The sequence below is a fragment of the Polistes fuscatus genome, unplaced genomic scaffold (genome assembly GCF_010416935.1).
Source record: "Polistes fuscatus isolate 324 unplaced genomic scaffold, CU_Pfus_HIC Scaffold12, whole genome shotgun sequence".
Classification (NCBI taxonomy): domain Eukaryota; kingdom Metazoa; phylum Arthropoda; class Insecta; order Hymenoptera; family Vespidae; genus Polistes; species Polistes fuscatus.
In genome coordinates this window covers 2628068-2645176 of record NW_025113020.1, presented here as the reverse complement: position 1 = coordinate 2645176, position 17109 = coordinate 2628068, and the positions used below count along the sequence as shown (strand labels likewise).

Here is a 17109-nt window from a genome sequence, read left to right as displayed (position 1 = left end):
ATTTCTCAAATTTCTATTATGTTTATTCGGTTGTTTCCTTTTTATATCATTTTTATATTAAATCATAGATACTTTATTGTGAAACAATATGGCGGCATATTTCGAAACGTATCGAATCTCATCTTTATTTTTACTCATTTTCCAACGCAATAACTTTTGATTGAATAAACAAATATCACAAATTTTATTTTTAATTACTCTATGATATACCAATTTTCAAACGTACGCAAGTATTGCCAGATTTGATTAATATTACCAGTGGTTATACAATCTTAAAGTCATTTATCAGGAAAATACAAAGAAACTTTTGAATAAATCCAATGTATTATAACAATAGTTTTCTAACTTTTTCGATTATCGGTGTTTCAAATTTTCCGAAGGTCAAATTCCTTTTTCTAGGTTAGTTTCCCCTATGTCCAATTCTAACAAATACACTTTGCGAAATAGCTAATAGTTCTTTGCAAGGATTACAATTGCGTCAGGGTTTTAGATAACAAGAAAATGTAAATGAACAAATTGATCTAATTATAATAATTAGCAGGATGGATGACGTAGCCATCCTTATATTTTCTCGATACTTTGAGAACATTATTGTCTTCGTCGTTACAATTTTCTTCTTTTGCATAATTGTTTTTGCTTTTAAATTTTTAACCAACAATAACACATATTTTACAACAGAATAAAATGTAATGAATACTTGGATAATATTGCAGTAGACAATGTTGTAATAAATTTATGCAAACCAATAGCTGTATGTGATAATACTCTATTATTACATAACATAACCTATTATTTGATAAGTGAAATTCATCACACGTGAAACTGCACCTACAATTACATTGGAACAAAATATATATAATTAAATCTTATACAATCCAAGGTCTAGCACAACAAATATTTTTAATGCGCAGAAAAATTACAAAATAATTAAAACAGAAATTCGTCATACTTGAAAATTAAATTAGATTCAATTGAAAATGATTATGTTAGCGCGATACGCACGAAAATATTGACCAATTTACATTGCAGTATTCATCGTAAACAATATTTTCTCTATTACAAATGTTTTAATTTATTTTTTCTTTTAGATTACTATATTAATCATTTATAATTGTGAAAATTAAATGATCATCGTCAATTAACGAACTTTCAACATTATAGTTAATAAGAGAATACTTCGACATCAAAAATGCACTATTCAACAATTAGAAATTTTTTAATTACAACATTATACATTTTATTACAGAAAATAGTTTTGTTATGTCATTTGTACTTGGAACTAGAATCTTTTACCACATACTTAATCTGTTATATATCGCATTTCATTTTTCTATGTTTAAACATCATATATAACTTTATTGCGTAAGTGTATTTTTTTGTAGGAGTTAAAAGAAATAATTTGTATCAAATGTTCCATGCAACAGTGTATTGCATTAAAATATTTCAAGCAAAAATGAGGCTAACCAATGTCATCTCCTCAGTACGTAATACTTTTTTTGATCGGATTCTAAGCAATACTTGTAAATAAATATTCCAAAAATGTTATCAAGAGCAATCGAGTGCACCAAAGTGTCACGGTGGTCACCCGTGACCTCCAGCAAGATAAAAGCTCTATGAATAAGAATGCGATCTTATATAATCATATTTATTATTATTTTATCATATACATAGGATAATGGAAATACTTTCGTGGCGCCTGGAACAAAAGGTGTGAACTCGACATGGCGGTCAAAGTTTCGAATTGTTCTATTTAAATATCAAGTTGTGTCCCTTTGTGGGACAACTTGAGAACTACTACTTTATATCACTACCAAAAATACGTATAACCGACAACGTTTAAATCGATTCAATGAACTTCTTGCAATCGAAGAAGAAAAAACGGAATACTTGTCGTATCAGTTCAATTTGCAAGATTAAAATACCAGATCTTAAAGGAAGAAGGAAAAACGTCGAATTCTCGTGATATTCTCGCGATTTGTAATTGTACATTTTAAACGGAAGTAAGAAAAGCGTGAATAGAATAATATAAGGCGTATAATAGAACAGTTTCATACTGAAAAAATCACCCGCTCCTATTAGGTTATTAACAAAAACATAAAAGTAATTAAAAATGTTCATACCGTGTAACATATTAACTAAATTTATGGAAAAAAAAAAGATGCGTGATTTTTCTCTCGAATTCCAATGAAAATAAATTTGAAGACTAAATTTTAAAATTCAGAGGGCCCCAAGGTGAGGGGCCCTACGCAGCCGCTTAATCCAATTACCGGTTAACGCGTTGACTCTCGTGTAGGTCACCAGTGACCTCAACACGGCCAATAGTAAAAATTATAGTAATAATTAGAGTAAATATCGATACTGATAAATTTTTGTCTTTATAAGGGTTTGAAGAAAATAATGACATACAGAGAACATTCAAAAATAATTTTATTAATACAATAAAAATATGCATGACACGTAACGACGTATTTTCTATACATAATTGCTTGATGAAATGCAATCTTCAACATCAGAACAATGTACTCAATACTTTGCTAACTTCATCCTAAAATCGGGAATTGAAATATTTTTCGATTTACTTTATTTTTCGAACATCATTTAATTTACAACACAAGTAATCAGTAAAAGCTCTGTTACCAATTTCCAATAACATTTTATAGTTTTTCACATTGATGAACTGACAAATCAACTTTCATTTTGGGACAGTTTGAAACAGCTAATCACAAAAATGGTCTACAGCGCCTCGGGGGTCATCGGTGACCTCAGCGCAAATAATGCATCGAACATAATTATATGATACAACTTTCTTTATCAGGTGTAATAAAAAATTTTAATAAAAAAAATGCATGTAGGCGCCACGGGGGTAAATGACGTGAAATGCGCTCGTGAACGTGAACATGAACGTATCGTTAATCCTTCAATGTTACGTATCCTTGTTCAGGTATAACAGGGATCTTTTTTTTAATCTCCCGTGTTATGTTAGAAACGATATACGGTAGCTTCTTAACCGAGGCGCCGTGTCGCGTGCTCTAAATAGACCGCAAACGATTCGATTCGAGCCGTGGGTTGTGTGCGGCGCGGCGCCGCTCGGCGCCATTCCGTTCCGTCGTATCGTATCCCGTATCGTAATCGTATCGCATCGTATCACGCAGAGGTATAAAAGAAAAAACAAATAACCTTGAGAGAGAGAGAAAGAAATATAATAGCACTATTAAGTTATATTTTTCGCTGATTAACAAATCTTCAAGTATATATACGTACATTAAGAAGTGTCCTACGTAATAAGAATAAGATGACGTTACGACTGTTACAAAATGTTAACGTAACTCTTAAACGAGCTAGCTCGGGCTCGAAGATCGAAAATAAAGATCGGCGTGGGCGATGACACCTGTCTTTAGCGTGCACGTTAAATTGACTTTAGAAAATAAAAGTGAGAATGAGAATGAGAGACACAGAGAGAGAGAGAGAGAGGTAGGGGTTGTTGGAGTGGGAGGAGAGAGACAGTAATTTTATTTTTGCATAAGAACGAGTGTTTCAAAGAAAAAAAAAAAGAAGAGGGAGTGGAAGGATTCTAAATGGCTGGTCAAACTATGCGACAAACGATATTATGACGATAGTTGCTAACAATAAGACGACAATTTTTCTTAAAGTGTCCTTACGTTTGTTGGTTAACGTTTGTACAGATGTTGCAGTCGGGTTATAGACCATCGTCTAAGTGTTTAGTAGTCATCGTTGTTACTTAGTTCACGTGAAGTAGACGACACGCGTCTATTTGTTCTTCCTATTTTCGTAGTCGTTAGTCGTATATAAAGAGTTCGTACCCGTCCTCGGGACATTGCCGAAAGATTTGGCAACGATCCGCGGCTTTTCTACGTCGCGGTTTCTACTCGCGTCGAACGGTGCGACGGAATGGACCACCACCACCACCAACACTTCGGGGTTGTACAGAAAGAGATTTAGAAAACAGTTTTATCGGCGAGATCTATCGGATTAAGACCTTCTTCTCTTTATTTCTTGATCATTTAGTTTATTTTTTTTTCGTTTGTTTATTTTGTTTGTTCGTCTGTCTGTCTATCAAGTTTCAATTCTTTAAGGTTCGCACACATTGCAAGATTTGCGGGCCTATATTGAAATATTGAAATATTATTTATTTACATTGAAATGTATTCGCTTTGTCGATTATTTTCTCGAACGATTGACAGAACACATTATTGGATTTATAAACAATACAAAGTCCGATCTGTTTTTTGGACATACTTTTTACTTTAATCGGTTCTCACGCGAGTGGAATGATAGTTTTAGTTTTTTAAAGTAGATTTAACTCTGTGCGTTTACGTGTTACGAACAACAACAACAACAACAACAACAAATAAACAAAGGAATACCTTTCGACTATTTGGAAGAAATACTTTGATCAAAATGGGAAATGCGGATAGCGTTCACGATGTGGAGATGAGTTCACTCTCACTGACATCTAACAACGATCATCGATCTCGAATCAGGGTGAAGAATAATTTCGCCTGAGCGAGATATTATTTTTAATGATTATTTTACATTTAACAAATACGATCATACTTCTGGAATTTTATTTGATTACTTTTATTTCAATTGATTATTTTTTAAACGGTTTGTCAATGAAAATGATGAGGTGTATTCTGATTTATCATAATTGTGTTAACACACTTTTCTTGTGAATTTTTTTTTCTTTTTTATAATCGAATTTGAAGTGTAACATTTATTGACAATTATTCGGTTGCAATATTTATTTGAAAATTTGTTATCGTTACGTTATTTGATTCCTTGCGAATTATTGGAAAAGAAAAAAGAAAAGAAATTTATTTTTGTAAAAACGTTTGTCTATTTATCTATTTATTGATTGTCCTTCGGGGAAAAAATTAGGAACGGTAAAAAAAGAATTTGGCGAACGTTCAAAATATTTCGTGGATTTTTCGCTTATTTTTTTTTCTTCTTTAGATTTAAAATTAAAATTAGAAAAGGAAGAAATATCTTTGATATTTTTCTTCATTTTTCGTTGGTCTCGATGTATCAAAAAAGATGCAGGTGTAAAATGAATTCTACGAGAAATTAATAGGTCAATAATTTGTCGAGAGCTTTCGTGTATGCCAATTCGGTGAAAGCGGTTTTATGAAAAACGGTAAAGTTTTAATATAACACGAAAGGCTTGGCGCATATGCGTACCTTCAAACACTCATAACTTCCACAATTGTTTCAATATTTATAGATTATATTTTACAGCTGAAATGTATTGAGAAAGAACAAAGAAAATTATCAAGATGGAAAAAAACTGATAAATCAGAATATTTCTTTTCTAATTAAACGATACGAACGAATAATCGGTCAGATAAACAAATTTCAAATGTTTTTTTTTCTTTCTTTCATTTAATTAACAAACAATTATAATAATAAATATTCATTTATTATTATTATTATTATTCGAAAATTGTTTTATTTAATATTTATAGAAAATGGAAATTTATTTAAAAACCGGTCATTTAACCGATATAAATAAATATACATGAACTGTAATTAGGTTTAATTCTATGAAGTATGATGAAGTTAAAAGCTTCCCACTTTTTTTGAATACCTTAATATGCATATATGAATAATCTTTTTTTATTATTTTTCATTCATTTATTATTGGATTGTCGATTAATATTTGTTGTTTACAAATTGGTACGAATTTTTCGGACAACTCGATATCGAAATAATTGAATAATTAATAAAATAATAAGAAAATAATTCGTGCGTAGAATTCGGATTTCTGTTTATTTTCTCAAATTTTTCTTACATTTAAAGAATTAATATTAATTTTCTATGTACCTTTTCGTAATCAAAACGGCGCTTTAGTTGTTGCTTGAAATATTTGTCTTAGTTCTCGTGCACGTTTTGCTCTCGAAACTCACGAATCTTGGAATAGCTCGTAGACGGGACCAACGAACTCGAATCAACTCGAGTATACTTGGCTCGCAGCATTGCATCGTCAGAGCAATCACTGTAGTACTTTAATTTTAAGCCCTTACAACTGACGGTGCTAGAAAATATAAATTTTTCATTTGAAATATTTAGCCCCCTTTTTTCCAAGGATAATATTAGAATGAATTAACCCTTTTAGTGCTGATCAAAAGTATTCTAACTTATGGGGAAAATTTGACGTATTTTTTAAGGTTTCAGGAAAAAAAAAAATGATAAAAACCAAAGTAAAAATATTTACAAAAATAATAAATAATAAGGAATATTTTCAATTTTAATTTATTTTATAATTTTAATTTATTTATATTTTTAATAAAATAATGAATATAAAGTAATGCCAATTATATTGAAATATAAAATTTGTTAAAAATCATACATATAACGTAAATATAAAACAGTATGAAAAAGGAGACAAATAAATTCTCTTCTTAAAATTAGTATTTGCACGTAAGAAAAATTATCGTTTGATCATAGCTACTTTATGTAAATCATTTAGTACAAAGTACAGCAAACATCAAAATGATGTGCTACAAAATAAATGATTGGTGTAGCTAGTATATGAACAAAAATTTTATTATTATTATAAATATTTATATTTAGTTATCTGGCTATTGGGTGTGTTGTGTGAAAAGGTTTAATATTTACTTATTATTATTAACACGAATAATTTATTAAACATTGATTTATCGCTAAAGCTCGAAAGCAGTAAATGTGCAGATTACCTAGCTAATCTGATTAATCAGATAATCTGATAATCAGATTAACTGATTTGCTCCGCTTACGTGTGGAATCAAGAATTTTCTGCATTTTATCTAGATAATGTGCATATTAACGGCTTCCTTATCATTGAAGTATCGTTACAGAAAATGTTCCTGCTGTAGAAATATCTTTACGTTAAACAGCAATAAAATAATCCCTTGGTACTGGGCAGGGTTTCCGAAAATGTTACTACAAATCTAAAAATATCACAAATAGGTGTGTTTATCGTTAAAACCAATTGTTATGTAATTCAAAGTGTCTAATAATTGTACTAATAATTAAGCATAATTTTATCATATGATTTATAAATTGATTTATTTAATTGTAATAATAATTTAAATAGTTTGATTCTTTCTATTATAGTTTCTTAATTGATTGATGATTGATTTTATCAACTAATTTGTTGATTGTTTGATCGTATTAATTTGATTCTTTAGATATCGAAAAATAAATAAATAACATTATGTTAATTTAAGCGTACAGAAACGTTGCTGTTGTTCCAGCAAAGATTTTATTGTCACTTTAACGGTAATATACAAATTATCTAGATAATTTGAGAAATGAAAAAATTTTCGATACTTCAACAGATTACCCTAGTTAATTTACATATTATCTACATAATCTGTAGAATACTTGATTTCTGCACTTTAGCGGTAACACGTACATCGTGTAATCCTTTATTGAACAGATTACAAATTGTGCATGACACATCAAGTGATTTTTGTTTTAACAGCTATCTACATTTATCGATTACGTTTTAAAGACGATGCTCAGTATCGTGTTTCTATTTTATCGCTGTAGAGTATACGCAGCCTTTCCACCAATCAGTATAGAATATAACATAACCTTAAATCCATAAAAAGTATTTTTAATTATCTTGCAACGAATTGAATAAATTGAATTATTTATAACTTCAAATAATTAGACATCATTGCATACGCGATGATATTTTATCGTTCGACACTAAAAGGATTAAAAGAGAGTACATCTTTTTGTTTAAATATTTCAATAGTTTAAACGATATAAATGAGTAATATTAAATAAAATTATTATTTGTTTGATTTTAGTACTTATTCTTATTAAGTATTGCACTTTAAATTAATCTTTTTGCAAGTAAAAAGAATAAAAATATTAAATTATTGTCGATTTCTTTTTAAATATTTTATTAGTTTAAACTATATATATGAATAATTAACTAAACTTATTATATGCTTAATTTTAGAGCTCAGAAAATATAAATATTGCACATTAAATATATCCTTCTGCAAGTCAAAAAAATGATTAATAAATTATTGCAGAATTCTTTTTAAATATTATATTAGTTTAAACTATATATAGGAATAATTAACTAAACTTATTATTTGTTTAATTTTAGAATTTAGAAAATGTGAATATTGCACTTTAAATGTATCCTTTTGCAAGTCAAAAAAATGATTAAAAAATTATTCCAGAATTCTTTTTAAATATTTTAATAGTTTATATATATGAATAATTGACTAAAATTATTATATGCCTAATTTTAGAGCTCAGAAAATATAAATATTGCACTTTAAATATATCCTTTTGCAAGTCAAAAAAATGATTAAAAAATGATTCCAGAATTCTTTTTAAATATTTTAATAGTTTATATATATGAATAATTGACTAAAATTATTATATGCCTAATCTTAGAGCTCAGAAAATATAAATATTGCACTTTAAATATATCCTTTTGACTTGCAAAGTTTTATTTAGAAATATTTCAAATGATAATATTTTTAAAAATATTTCAAACGCAATATATATATACGAATAATTAACAAAACAAAATAATTATTTGCTTACAGAGGTATATATACGAATAATTAACAAAACAAAATAATAATTTGTTTACAGAGGACGCCCATGCGCCCGATGATAGCAGAATACGACCCAAAGAAGCACGGTGTGAAAACAGAACTGTCAGACATGGTTCTCGTCAAGTAAGTTTCCATGTTGGTTTATGAAATCGAACAAGTGGTTCGGTGATAATCGAGAGAGTTCGATTACGTTATCCGCTACCACGACCGATCATCGCCATTGCTTTATTGCCAAATCCAATTGCTCCGCGCTCGAGCGAACGTGAGTGACACCCCGAGGATCATATATTGTGCATTGCATCTCGTTATATATGTGTATTCTCTCACTCTCTTTGTGTACCCTTTTTCTTTTTTAATTCTATACCTCCTTCTTATCATTGCATACCGCCTGATCGCTGATATTTCAATAAGTTTTTTTTTTTTCTTTGTAGCCGGAACGCAAGTAACGCTTCTTGATTTCACGAATACGTTCTTTTCAATATTTTCAATATTAATAATATTATTGATTTTATAATAATAATAATATTATTATCATTATAAAATAATAATAATAATATTAATACGATATATAATAATAATAATATTATTATTATTATTATGAAATTTAATCAATAAAATTAATAAAAAATAATAAAAAGAAAATTTATTTTATTAATTAAAATTAATTTATTATAAAATAATAATAATATTATTATTATTATAAAATCAATTTTTTCTTTTTTTTTCCTCCCCTTCAATTCGAATTAAACGACAAAATCAATTTATTATTTTTGTTCTGCTTTTACATCTCGAATGATTATTATTAATAATAATAATTAAAAAAAAAACAAAAGAATAAACTTATCAGATGAAATTTCTTGTTCGCTTCCCCCCCCCGAATTCGATGACCTTGAAGCGTTGCACCTTTCGAATTATTTAACGCGAATCAGACGGAGGCATTGCGTTCTTGCTGCACCCTCGGCGTTATTTTCGCTCTTTTAAACTCGTGCTTAATCGTGCTCGCTCACTCGTTCGATTAGTATAATCATCATCATCATTATTATTATTATTATTATTATTATTATTATTATAAACTCGAGATCGTATTAAACATCGGCAAGTATATTGCATCAGAGAATGAACTCGCATTATCGGTTAACACGCGTCATGTACTTGATCTTTGACATTAAATCGAATATTAGATCATTTCCTATTGGTTTTCATTTAATTTCATCATTGTAAAAAGAAAAAAAGAAAGATATCGTGATGGGATTGATACGTTACGTAAATTTATTATCAAGACTTTACCGTTTTTACGATGGTTCTAGAATTTTCTTTGATTTTTAATATTATATCGTCATTTATTTTCTATCACGCGTTTTAATGACTCTAATTTGTACACGAATTAGGATTATTTTTTAATCGATAACGGTCACGTACAGGTATGTTTTATAACACAAGGTCATTGAAAAAAAAAAGGTTGGATACTTTTTTTAAAATTAATCTTTTATAAACTATAACAGTAAAATAAAAATCAAATACAAGTAGAACGTGTTTGGAAACTCTAATAGTTTCTTTTTTTTTTTTGACGAATTCAGTGGGGTCAAAACATTGGAATGGATTTATTAATTCATTGATTTCGAAATTTATTATTAAATGAGGTGGTATTTATTGTAATGAAGTTAAAAATATGAAAATTTAGTTTAATGTTTTAGAAAATTAATATTCGAGGGATTTTGTGGTCACTGATTACGAATCTGATATTTTTTTTATTTTTTTTATTAAATTTTTTAATATTAACGGATCTGAATAAATTAAAAATCGAAGGAGAATAAACTATAAAGTAATTTTTTAATAAACTTGTTGCAGGATTTTTGTGTTTTTGTTTTCTATCAATTGATCAATCGGAAATAAAATCGAAGGCAACAGTTTACGGTGAATTAAAATTGTATGCACAGTTATTCGATATATTTACGTTCGATTTCTAAATGAACAATCATACAATTTGTTTATTAAAGTAATGAACAAAGTGTAACGTCTTTATAATTACATTTGTGCATTATATCGTATATAATCGTGGATACGAGCTAAAATAGCAGCTAATGGCAGATAATTTTTTAGGTTATGTTTCGATAAATAATTGAAAGCTTATTAGAGCGCAGGATTTGTTGAGAAAATTTACTCAGAGTTAGATTTGTTATTTATACGAATATTGGACAACATAATTTAATTGTACTTACTGTCAGTCGGATATTTTATATTTATGTGTTTTGAAATCAGTTAAACAAGACCACAATTTTCCGGGAAACAGCGTGTCAGTCACAAATATGATCACGTTTAAACTAAAAATTTACAGGTGTACATAAGCACTTGTTTATTGCTGTAAAAAGTTACTACGGGGTCTAGTAAAAACATTCCAAGAGTGAAAAATCTTAAAAAAATATTTTTTATTCGACATTCGGTCACGTTTTGAAGATCTGAGACCACTGTGCTTCGTGTTATTGGAACATTTCACATATGCTATTTTCATGTTGTCAATTTACTTGACTTTAGGATAAACGTATTGTTTAAAGATTTCCTGTAATTGTACCTGTAACACAACACATTTACTTTCAGAAAATCTCAGATATTATACTTCACGATTACTTTTGATTGTTAAGAAAAATGAGATCCTAAAAATGTGCTGATTTACATAGTTATTCACGTTAAATGTTGCTTCGTCAGTGATAAATACTCTTTTTGTCACTTTAAAAAACAATAACAATGTACAGTCACGTCTAAAAACAAATTTGTAGAGCTACGAAAGTATTTGCTGAAAGAAATATTTCTTCATTCGGCTAATTACTTTGCGGAATTATGATTTAATTGAAACCATCCAACCATTTTCAATGACCCTGTATAAAACGAACGAAACCTTGACAAAATCAAAAATCCTGACGAATTCAAAGATGGCGCAATATATGATGGAACAAAAATAGTATACTAATGGTGCTAAATCATGAAACGATTTTGTTCTCGCGTAAAAGAACGAGGAGGAGATGGAGGATGAGGAGGAGGGTGCAGCAGAAAGAATAATTCCAATGATTGGTTTTCTCGTGAAAATCAACAGGAATAAAATGTTTCGTGGTTGAGGTCATGCGGTATGCAAAAAAAAAAAAAAAATAAAATAAAATAAAAAATATAAAATAAAAGCGAAGAACGCGAAAAAGTAGTAGTTTAATATTTAAAGGATAAACGATCTGTCTTTACTGTATAATATGTGCATTTATATGATTCCAGACTCATGTATAAACAAACTCCGGGCATATATATCGGGCTTGAACAAAGTGCTCTGCGAGTAACAATTGAGAGAAAGATAGATATGACGATATATGTATATCGTTGAACTGCGTTGCAGTTATTAAGAATGAATAAACAAAAAATTATATGCAAAAAATATATAAATCTGTTCGTCCGGATGAGCTGACGATGAAAATAATGAAAACACGAACCGATTATTGGTTGTGCAGAAAGCCGCGAAACGCGACCGCGACGCGAAACGACATGACGAACGGACGAACGTAAATGACAATACTGGACACACCTAATATCAAAATGGACGATCTGTTATAACCTCTTAACTGTGAATGACGAGCATACTCTTCGTACGAGAATATTTATTTTTTAAATTTATTTATTTGTCATCAAATTTTTTACATCAACATTGAACACGTTGTTTTTGATCAGTTTTTAAAACATTTATATTTACACATTCGTAAATTATTTATTTATATTATATATTTGATGTATTGTTTTTTTAAAATATTGATTTTTATTCTTGACAGAAAACGAATAATTACTTTTCAATGAAATAGAAAGATCAAAAATGTTACTTATTATTATTATTAAAAGCAGTCATTTGAATTTTTCTTCTTTACGAGGCTTTAAAGATCAATTGTTTTCCTTCTAAATATGCTTTCTAAGTTTAATAATTTTGAAAAAAAAAAGAAAGAAAAAATCTTAGAGGTTATTTAGTTATAATTCAATTAAATGTTACAGCAACAATTTCAAAAATACTCGGCGTTTGACGAGTATACTCGTCATCTAGGGCAGTCATATCAAACTTTGCGGTCACGGGCCGCGTGCGGCCCGGTACACCCAGTCATGATTTTTTTTCCCTTTTTTTTTTTCTTTCTTTTAGTCATCGATTTTCAATTGGCGCTAATGTGCGACCTGCTTGATATAGGAAATGAACATTATGCGGCACCCGAAGGAAAAAGGTTGAGTACCCCTGTTCTAGGGGCACAGTTAAGAGGTTAGTTTTGAATTGTCGAGTATGTAAAATCAAAAAACAAAAAAAAAAGAAAAAAATAGGGCGAGAGAGAGAGAGAGAGAGAAAGAGAGAGAGAGAGAGGGAGAGAGAGAGAGAGAGAGAGAGTGGGAGAGAGTGAGAAATATAAAGAGAGATAGAGAGAGAGAGAGCTAAAAGAAAAAAACCAAAATGTCAAACAAACTGATTGTTAATAAAAAAACAGAATTGGCACTAATTATGCAAATAAGAGAGAAAAAGAGAAAGAGAAAGAAAGAAAGAGAAAATGAAAAAAAGAAATGTCTTCGTCGTCGTCATTGTCGTCGTCGTGGAAAGATGGCGTTGTTTTGAATGCAAAATGAAAAAAAGAATGGCGCGTTATTTGAAATGAAATTGTTCCTCGGCAAAAATATGCAAATGAAAAAATAGAAAGAGAGAAAGAAAGATAGAGAGATAGAGAGATATATATTTTGAAAGAGAGAGATAGAGATAGAGCACATGAGCAAAATATTGTCAGAAAGCAAAGATGGCCTGTTTGTCGTCGTACTGTGTCTTGGCGCTGGGTAATTATGCGTCTATTGGGATGCAGTGCGGTGGTGGCAGCTTCCTCTGAGCCTGACCTGACACGCTTTGCGTACGACAAGCTACGTAAAAGCTCCATTCGGAGCTTTCTCAGACACAGAAAGCTTCGGACGACTACGGAGAGAGAGAAAACTACTGCAAGCACCTTAAATGGGTACCTATATACCTATACACAACTCTATCTATTTAAACACGACTTTTTTTCAACATGATTTTTACAACACTTTTTATTATTTATTTACACGAATACATACATACACACATACATAAGTACAGTGATTCATTGAAATATTTGGACACTATAGTAAGATCAGCTTTTTGTGGCTTCATATTTCGGTTCTTTGTAAAGCAATCATCACTCTGATTATTGTTCTTAGCGATTAGGTCATTTATTATTCTTGAGATACTTGTAATTATATAATTACGCGAATTAGGGATGCAACTGCATCTCACTTCTTGTTTTAGTATCCCCCAGAAATAAAAATCTAATGAGGTTAGGTTAAGTGATCTAGGTGATCGAACTATTGTTTAGAGAAGAATACCTTGAATCACTCAAAGTTATTAAACAATATATGCAAAACCGCTGAATATTATTTTTAAGCAACACATTTAAACTGTTTTACAATTTGTGTTATAACATTTTAATAAAGCTTTAAATGATATATGTTTATATAACATTTTTTTCTTGTTTTTGTGAGTAAAATATGTTCATGATGTTTGTGTAGAAAAATTCAAAAAATCAATTTTTTGTAATTTGTTGATAATAATTAAGTTAATAGATTAAATATTATACAAGCAAATTAAGACTTGTAGTATTAATACATTCCGAACAAGGTAAATGTGAATTGGTATAGTTTTCATAATATGTCACAATTTTTTGGAAATAATATTTTGCTTTTTGAAATCTTTTCTCTAACATATTTTACAAGATCATTGTTTGGTTTTGGCTTCTCATGACATTTTTTTTTATTTCACAGCTTAGTTTTTTTCGCAAGATTTTTTTAATCAAGCCAGAAAAAAGAAATCCGTTTCAACGTTGCGGGAGCCACCGGTGACCCCCATTAGGATTAATAAATTGTATATAATTACATACTTTTAACTTATTTGTTCTAATTAATATTTCAACGTAATATTTAACGCATTCGTATTGACAAATTAGCGTGGCATTCAGCGTATCATAATAAAATTGTAATACTTCACAATGTAATCATTTTGTTTTAGAACATATTTTATTGTTAATCTGTTTGACAAATTATTTTTTAATTTGTACAAAACATTCTGATATTTATCCAATCATTTTCGAATCTATGTTTTCTAATTCGGTTATTGAAATAAATTAAAATTTCTCGAATTATCCTATCAAAAATGAATCCCCATTAATATTCAGTTTTGGTTTGAGTAGAAAAATTTATTTGCAAAATTCGCGTTTTATGTATTAATTGTTGTTTTGATAAAAACAATAACCCAACTTTATCGGTACTTCGAAATAAATTCGAAACGAATGAACACAAAGTTTCCAATTTCGTATAACAAAATGCAATCCTAGAATATTATACTTGTTGCTCTTTATTTCTTCGAATAATTTTCATTATTTAACGTATAAATTATAAATGTTAACCAAGGTTAACAAATGATCGATTGCTAAAAACAATAATTTGGGTCGATTTTCTAAGAAACCGAAATAAGAAGTGGAAAAAGTAATTGTCGTATAATTTACTAGTTAGCGTCGAAATATTTTTGTTCGAATCAACTGTACGGTACACACGTACACAAATTTTTTGTAAACACACCAATATATAATGTCTCTCTTTATCATAAGCTCCGCCAATAAACGAATTTTCAAAGCCGTTCTTAAATGCGCGAGTAAGATTTCTTTCTACAGGATAAAAAAGAAGATTCGAAAGAAAGGGAGAAATGGAAAGGGAAAGAGAGAGAGAGAGAGAGAGAGAGAAAGAAAGCGAGAAAGTGAGAGAGAGATAGAGAGAGAGAGAGGGAAAGAAAAAAGGAGAAAAATAATGCGTGGGAACGCGCCGAAATCGAATCTGCAATAAAATCGCAGCATACATCAGAATTTCGTTAAAGAAACGTTCGTAGCTCGCTCTCGTCCGTCCGAAATTAATTACGAAATAATAATAATAATAATAAATAAATAAATAAATCAATCAATCAATCAATAAAAAGAGATCACAAGTTATGTCAGTTTTAATAATCGCGATATACAAGAATTTTGCTCGCTTTTGACCTTGAATTTTGTTTTATTGTTCTTCTTCGTATTTATCCATCGACTTACCGTTTACTGTTCGTTTCGTATGTTATCTCTACATTGTGATTTTTCTATAACGCGAATCTTCGGTATTCATCTTCGAGCATATTACGTTTCTCAAGGCTTCCGCTCTATCGATGAATCCTTTTCATAATCCTTCGCTATCCATTTTGAATAATTTTCGTTCCTCTATTTCATTAGATCGTATATAATTATCCAATTGGCTGTGAACGACGAGTATACTCGTCATAGATAAATTACAATATTATTTTATTATGATGAGTATACTTTTCATGTATAAATTGCAATAATTTGTTTTATTATAGGTACACTCGTCATAGATAAATTGCAATATTATTTTAATATGACGACTATACTTTTCATGCGAAAATTGTAATATTTTGTGCTATGACGCGTATACTCGTTACGGAGAAATTGCAATATTATTTTATTATGATGAGTATATTTTTTATGCATAAATTGCGATATTTTGTGTTACAACGTTATGGATTAATTGCAATATTATTTTCTTATGACGCGTATATTCGTCGTGGAAAAATTGCAATATCATTTTATTATGACGACTATATTTTTCATGAATAAATTGCAATATTTGTTTTTTTATTATGACAATTATTCTCGTCATAGAAAGACAAAAAGAGTAAAACAATTATTTGATTAAAAACTTGATTCAATATTATAACAGCTAAATATATATATATATATATATATATATATATATATATATATATATATATATACTCCTTGTTTGCCGAGTATACTCGTCACCGTTTGATTTCTACGACACAATTTAATTAAACACTTTTTTTCACGAGGTTACCACAACTAATCGATTAAATAACAAATGGTAATTACTTTTTTCTGCATGACGAGTAAACTCGTCGTAAAACAAATAATTGCAATTGACAAGTATACTCGTTAATCGCAGCTAATTGGTTACGTATACGCATAATACAAACGTACGAGCATGTTTCCGTATGTTTGTATTCTTTGTTACTTCCTTTGCTTTTATCCTTCCTTTATTCTTATCTTTATCTTCTTCTTTATCCTCTTCCTTTTCCTTCTCCTTCCCTTTTATAAATATTTCTTTTTATTTTTACAACCAAAGAGAAACAGTCAATTAGACGCGTACCTTTTCGGAAATCTATTTCTATGAAAGAACGAGTAGAAAGATTTTAAAAAATAAAATACAAAAAATAAGAAAAAAAAGAAAAGAAAAGAAAAAAAACAAAAGAACTGCAACGTTCCTAAATCCTTTTGTACAAATCACTTCCGTTTGTCGTGTTTTCGCGGCTAGAAAGGAAAACTTTCCCTTTTTCCATACGCATAAAATATAATACTTAACTACGTATACTTTACATATATAAATCGTTAGATATATATATAAA

At 29.3% G+C, this 17109-nt stretch overlaps 1 protein-coding gene and 1 long non-coding RNA gene across 6 annotated transcripts in view; both read left to right on the top strand.

The window, feature by feature from the left end:
- Nucleotides 1-17109, top strand: part of LOC122513622 (proton-coupled amino acid transporter-like protein pathetic) — a 38452-nt gene that overhangs the window by 15108 nt on the left and 6235 nt on the right. For 3 of the 5 annotated variants that reach the window (XM_043630056.1, XM_043630058.1, XM_043630057.1), the window contains exon 3: nt 8626-8711. In XM_043630056.1, the coding sequence (XP_043485991.1) occupies nt 8626-8711 (86 nt within the window). Of the gene's footprint in view, nt 1-4311; nt 4504-8625; nt 8712-13128; nt 13592-17109 lie in introns of those variants that run through there. The other 2 variants (XM_043630054.1, XM_043630055.1) reach the window with 2 other exon arrangements.
- On the top strand, nt 8718-12162 carry LOC122513624. The gene is made up of 2 exons (XR_006302805.1): nt 8718-8850; nt 11847-12162. It is a non-coding gene; the product is annotated as an uncharacterized LOC122513624 (long non-coding RNA).